The 6961-nt window shown below is 41.0% G+C and overlaps 1 protein-coding gene across 1 annotated transcript; it reads right to left on the minus strand.

The window, feature by feature from the left end:
- Window positions 1-1784: 1784 nt before the first annotated feature.
- On the minus strand, window positions 1785-6714 carry LOC128988445 (uncharacterized). The gene is made up of 3 exons (XM_054409732.1): window positions 6614-6714; window positions 2459-2731; window positions 1785-2238 (listed from the first exon to the last, which is right to left on the minus strand). The coding sequence occupies exons 1-3, from the start codon at window positions 6712-6714 to the stop codon at window positions 1785-1787; spliced, it is 828 nt and encodes a 275-aa protein (XP_054265707.1).
- Window positions 6715-6961: the final 247 nt, after the last annotated feature.

The following is a 6961-nucleotide window of genomic DNA, read 5'->3' on the forward strand; positions in this document are numbered from 1 at the left end:
TTACCTTCTAAATCCCCCCTTATAAACCTTGTTCCCTTATTAGTCCAATCATGCCGGTTCATGAACTCGTTCGAAAAAAAAGTAGGTTTACACGTTTATACCAAATTTAATCAAATTGGATCATTTTTGGTCGAGTTATCGTGATAACGTACACATATATAAACTATAAATATAAATTGGTCCTGGGACCAGGTCCTACCTAGAGACCTACGGTAATAGCTTATTACCTGTATGGGAAATTCACTAAAATGCAAATGGTCCACTTAAAATGTTACATTAAAAACATGGTAACTTTATAACATGACTGACACTCTTTCTAGGGCGTAAGTTACGTTGCCAGCTTCATTGGCCTGGAGATGAAAAGGAGGAATTGCCACTGGAGGCTGAAGAAAAAGGTGGATAAATGCTGAAGTAGTTTAAAACAAATCAAATGATTTATTGGTGTGAGCTGAGGAAGACTATGCAGAAAGTTGGAAGGTCAAAAGATTGGGAAGAACATTGGCAAGTACTTTTACTAAAGTATTGTAGGCAGATTAAAAAGCAAGCAAACCAGCTAGGAGGAGTCAAGCATTTACCTTCACTACCCGAGGCAGGAGCTTAACTCTCTGAGAATCTCATGTGTGTCTTAAGTTTTATAATTATTTATTGCCCGCACAAAATCTGCTGATCCTAGAAATAAAACTATGGGGTTTTAATGTCATTACTTAAATGTTTTTGATTTGTATATGTTTAAATTCTGACGTCTTCATCTCACCACTTATTCCTCTACGTCACACTCGCACACTTTGCTTCTCAAACTCATCACGCAGCCGGTGACGTAATGTTCGCACCTTTGCCCCTCGAGGCTCGACTATCATCGCAGATAGCCATATTAATTCAGTTATTCATCTCCGCGCTATATCGCACCTAATGAATCGCGCAGCTGCTAGAAGCGCTCTATAATCAGCTGGCGAGTGTGAAGTGTGAAGTGTGAGCCAGATAGGATCATTACACAGGCCATGCCTCACCCGAGACAACAAGATTTGGGAAGCGAGCGAGTGTTTATTTATTGGGCGAGGGCGCCTATTACCGCTCGGGCGCTCACCGCTGGCAAAGTGTCGGTCCAGTCACAGTATGCTTATGTGAGATGACAGTGAGGGCCGTTCAGAAAGTCTTTTGAATTTGTTTACTTTCAAATTCAAATAGATGTATCAATAATGTAATATAAGCATGACCTATGTAAGATTATAAAAGATGTTGGAGAGGTCCAATTGACAGTAATACGGTTGTTATTTTTATTTATACGAAATTACACATTTTCCTGGTTTCAAGATGCAGTTACTTATTCAACAGAACGTTTGACAGGCAAGTTTGCATCTCATTCTGTGTATATATTACAAAGTTATTGTAACAGTTATACTGTATACTAAATGATTAATCCATGACAAATCATTTTAATATACTACAATTATAAAAATGCTAATCGAGTAAAATACGTGAAGGGTTTTTTCTTTCGTGAAATGATTTATTTAATTCCTGTGAGAATTAGACGTAGGCCCGCTGAGTGGAGCGGCAGCCGACACCGTCAGTGAGATGAAGAGATTGCCAAAGAGTCATCATTGAGTAGAAAACTTTACCGCTTATCAGATAGTTTGGACGAGATGATCCACACATTCGTATTATGCATATTTTGCGCAGCATGTAGGTAACTGGTAGCACTGGTACTGTACTGGTCAAAGGTGCCTGTTGGCTGGTAGCTGGTTTTCGGATGCTGGTAGGTGGGAGGTGGCCTGGTACTGTACTGGTCAATGGTGCCTGTTGGCTGGTAGCTGGTAGCTGGTAGTCGGATGCTGGTAGGTGGGAGGTGGCCTGGTACTGTACCGGTCAATGTTGCCTGATGGCTGGTAGCTGGTAGTCGGATGCTGGTAGGTGGGAGGTGGCCGGGTATAATTAGACGTAGGCCCGCTGAGTGGAGCGGCGGCCGACACCGTCAGTGAGATGGTACTGTACTGGTCAATGGTGCCTGTTGGCTGGTAGCTGGTAGTCGGATGCTGGTAGGTGGGAGGTGGCCGGGTACTGTACTGGTCAATGGTGCCTGTTGGCTGGTAGCTGGTAGCTGGATGCTGGTAGGTGGGAGGTGGCCTGGTATAATTAGACGTAGGCCCGCTGAGTGGAGCGGCGGCCGACACCGTCAGTGAGATGGTACTGTACTGGTCAATGGTGCCTGTTGGCTGGTAGCTGGTAGCTGGTAGTCGGATGCTGGTAGGTGGGAGGTGGCCGGGTATAATTAGACGTAGGCCCGCTGAGTGGAGCGGCGGCCGACACCGTCAGTGAGATGGTACTGTACTGGTCAATGGTGCCTGTTGGCTGGTAGCTGGTAGTCGGATGCTGGTAGGTCGGGTATAATTAGACGTAGGCCCGCTGAGTGGAGCGGCGGCCGACACCGTCAGTGAGATGGTACTGTACTGGTCAATGGTGCCTGTTGGCTGGTAGCTGGTAGGTGGGAGGTGGCCTGGTATAATTAGACGTAGGCCCGCTGAGTGGAGCGGCGGCCGACACCGTCAGTGAGATGGTACTGTACTGGTCAATGGTGCCTGTTAGCTGGTAGCTGGTAGTCGGATGCTGGTAGGTGGGAGGTGGCCTGGTATAGTACTGGTCAATGGTGCCTGTTGGCTGGTAGCTGGTAGTCGGATGCTGGTAGGTGGGAGGTGGCCTGGTACTGTACTGGTCAATGGTGCCTGTTGGCTGGTAGCTGGTAGTCGGATGCTGGTAGGTCGGGTATAATTAGACGTAGGCCCGCTGAGTGGAGCGGCGGCCGACACCGTCAGTGAGATGAAGAGATTGCCAAAGAGGCAGCATTGTTTGCCAAGAGCTCTTGAGAGGTTTCATAATTACTCAAGACATTCCGGCGAGCTACAGCTACTGGAGACCCTCTGGCCTACATCACGTGTGGTCTTGTGTCTCACCCTGTAAATGTTTAGTGTTTGCATCTGTTGTTGATACTGCAAGTAGACTTTTCATATTACTGTGAAAACTTAGGTTATTTGACGTTTTTTTAACGGCTGTGGTAAAGTTTGAGTACACAGATATCGTATAAGAGCTCTTCACCCTTTAGGAGTAAATTTAATTCAAGGGGTTTTAAATTAGATGACCATAGTAAAATGATTATATATGTAAGTGTGTTTTACCCTTTGGGCAAGTACTAGTTTATACAGATATAGTTTAATTAAGTTAATAATTTTTGCTAAAGGGAAAACGATCAATAAATCATAGACATTAAAATTCTACCTATATAGGCTACTATTTATATCGGGCAGAATCGTATCATAAATCTGTTTTCAACTGGTCTACACTTCATGAGGGAGTTTACTAACTCGATTTTTACAAAGGTAGATTTAAACTTGAACTACACATTTTGTACACTCATTACTCTACTAATGTCTAAAATACTTATGTTAGTTGAAAATGCAAACACGAAAACCCCTATAAGTAGACACAGACGTGTTTCGACGCTTTTGGCCGTTTGATAATGCATTTTCCGGCGGTTCAGATTCCACCTTGAGCTGCACCGATTTAGAAAACAAAGAAAAGCCCGATCTTTCAGACGACGAGGACTTCTATGCATTTAAGAAAGCCCAGCACAAAAATCCGTATGGTTCGAGTGTAATAATCATAGAGGAAAGATTAGGCATGTTCGGACTCTTTAATACAGACCAACCGCTCGCGTCAAAGTAATACCATGACGTAAAACAAGAACTCCATTGAACCTCGAGTACAAGCGGCTCAGGCAAGATCGTGGTCTAAGACAAAGACTCATTGATGGCATCCGCCGAATCACGAAGACTGAAGAGAAAGGCGAGGATGAAGAGGATATGTGATCTCTTTTGATGTTCTGCGAACCCAGTCTCAGATTGAGCTGAAGGCTACTTACCAGCAAATAAGACGAAATATTATCAACTGTGGGGTTTTATTCAAAATGTAGTGTATTAATGTGGCTCGATGATATTATGAGATGTATATTTATGAGATGAGTCTATAGCTGGTATTTAAATTTAACCAATTCCTTAATAATTCCTTAAGTTAACCAATCCTTAATACTACACCTCCACAGGATTGTGACTACAATAGAATAGCCACACCTAACTTCCATAAACAAATGAGTACTGTATTTGGTATTGATACTCAGCAGTGGCATATTAGAAGGAGGATAATATTTTATTTGTTGACATGGCTGAATTTGTACTGTATTACATATATGGCAAGTAGTGAAATAGAAGATTGTGTGTATTTAAATCTAGAAATCATTTCTCATGTTGAGCAAACACTGTTAACTTCCTCATTGATTTATGTCAAGTTATTATAATAAAAATCTCTGGATGAAAAATAGATAAAAAAGAATGGTATATTTCATCACAAGGGCGTAAAGTGAGCCTTTTTGACCCAAGATCGAGTTTTACGAGGCGAAGTGGAGGTCGAAGAATGAGCCAGGGTTGAAAAGACACTTTCTGCCCATGCGATGAACTATATTTTCGTCATATTGCACAATTATTTGAACAAACCATGTTACAAAACAGAAATAGTTTTAATTTAAAAATAACCTTTCGCAACTACTTCTAACTTGTTTTCAAATTAATTTGCTAATGCAAACAAGCAGCTTTTTCAATGCCACTTAAGATCCACAACAAATGCATTCAAACGGCTGTTTTTGGTTTTACCTGCAGTATGACGAAAAACTATTTAACTAGTATAGTATCTGGCGTACATTTTTTACTGTTTGCTATAACTTCTTGTCACTTAAAAAACTCCGAAACTAATTTACCAAATAAAACTATAACATTGTGTAACTATTGCTTTTCACTTGATAGTAATCAATTGTAAAACATATGCCAAATGCACTCAAACAAGACAGTACATTTTAATCGTCATCAAAGCTCGCTGAAACATTAGCCATAATTGATACGGATTTAACAATAATAAGGATTTGGCATTAGGCTATCAATTAATGATGATATCACTCTGACAAAAGGTTGACGTTATTAAGTAAAAGACCTTGGGTAAAAACCAATGCTGTTAAATTATAAAAATCATACTTGCTGTATCTAAAGTGAATGCTATAACGTTTCTCAAACAACCTTGGCAGGAACGAAGCAACGATCTAGTCAAATTCCGACACATATCAACAGCAGCGCCACCTACGAGCTGCAATTATAATTTATACCAATCTCGCCGACCAGCTTTCGTCGGGTTTTTGGGATCCTCAAAAATGACCCGCAGCTTCAAAGTGCCGCCGCTTAGCCTGAACAGTTTCCGTCGATTCAGATTGTTTTCAAACTCGGTGGCATGTTCGCAAGCGCAATAATCGTTTGAAAGCGTTTTAATTTTCTGTTATTCCTTCTGATTTGAGCCGGCTTCGGTCTGGCCTGTCGCCGGGGGGTCTGAGGTTTACTCTTCTAGCTTCAGTTGTATTCTCTTAACTCTTCAGGAAAATTGAATTCAGTTGTAGTAGACTCATTGAGCACATAAGATGAAGCAATTTTTTGAACACCCTGGAACCACCTGTTCATATATGTAATTTTAGTAAGTGTAAAAATTGGAAATGTCATTGAAACCATTATGTGTGTTTCTGTTTCAATAGTTATCATTGTTTGCAAATTAATTTTTGTTCACAAAACTGCCAAGTTATCAAATAGCTCCATTATACAGATATTTTGCAGATAAATACGACATGGATTGATTTCGTAAGGGTTTGGAGGAGGATAAAATATTATATATCACTCTGATCTTAGTCAGTAACAAAGCTGCAAAGATCTGCCCACTCTATTCTACACTCATCCTGCACTCATATTTGGGTTTAAATACACAGGTGGCGTCCCCATCTTAATGATTGAACGTCAATTGAAAATCTATATTTATAAAAGTGGAAGTTTGTATATATATTTGAACGTTATGGACTCCGAAACCGCTCGACAAATTGTAATGAAACTTTCAGGCATTATTAAGCATTATTCAAGGATGGTTTGTGTGAAGTTTGGTGCAGATCCGTCAAAAGGGCTCCGCCCCAGTGGCTCTGGAGTTTCCCATGTGAACCTTATAGAATCTTAACAGCTGTTTCAACTAAACAATTTGATTCTGTGATGATCAACAGCATTAAAAGGTTGCAAGATGTACCAACAGGGCGCAGCACTATTAATTGTCTAAATTTACGCGTATGACAACAGTTGCTAATTTCAACCAAGCAGCTGTGATACAAAATTAGAACTGTCAAAGTAGGATTGTTTACAGTTATGTTTATGTTTTTAATTTAATAAATAGTTGTTGATATTGTGTGAATAAGGAGTTTTAGATTAACATAACCAATCAATAGTTTTATTTATACTTCTTATAAAGTCAAACGGGTTGAAGCCTGTATATGTGTATGGGAAGAAAGAATTTCGTTCTTGCCAATAATGGTTTTGGGCTTGTCCACTGTCCAGTGTTTCAGAATCGAACATTTATCCTTATCCTCGAAAAGGTTTACCTATGTACACCAAGTAATTGCTCACATGACTCGGCTGGAGCGCAGTTCAGGACACATTAACAAGCTATAAATTCATTGCATGGTAGGCTACTGTATTAGTTTGAACACATTGCTGACAGTGACATGAGATGTTTGTAGGTCATCCAAGGTGCTCCACTGCTGCAGATGTAGACAATACAGCATAACGAGGCTCGGCTGACGTGGATTTCACTTCCCATGGAAATGTTCGCCCAGAACACGCATGTCACCGACCAATCGCAGCCTCCAAGATGGCTGACGAGTTTGCATCACAATGCTTGATTTATGCTTCGGATGTCATTGTTTTGTCCATTCTACATAAGTCATTTCATGGGAACCGAGTCAGTCGCTTCTTCCTGCCTTCAAATTAGTCCTCTTTTGCTGCCAACTCCCCAATTACGTACATGTCTCCTCCGCCACCCAACTTTGGTTCTCACAGATTCTTTC

This window comes from Macrosteles quadrilineatus, unplaced genomic scaffold (assembly GCF_028750875.1).
Source record: "Macrosteles quadrilineatus isolate MER2022 unplaced genomic scaffold, UCM_ALF_1.0 Scaffold_3__2_contigs__length_128488019, whole genome shotgun sequence".
NCBI lineage: Eukaryota > Metazoa > Arthropoda > Insecta > Hemiptera > Cicadellidae > Macrosteles > Macrosteles quadrilineatus.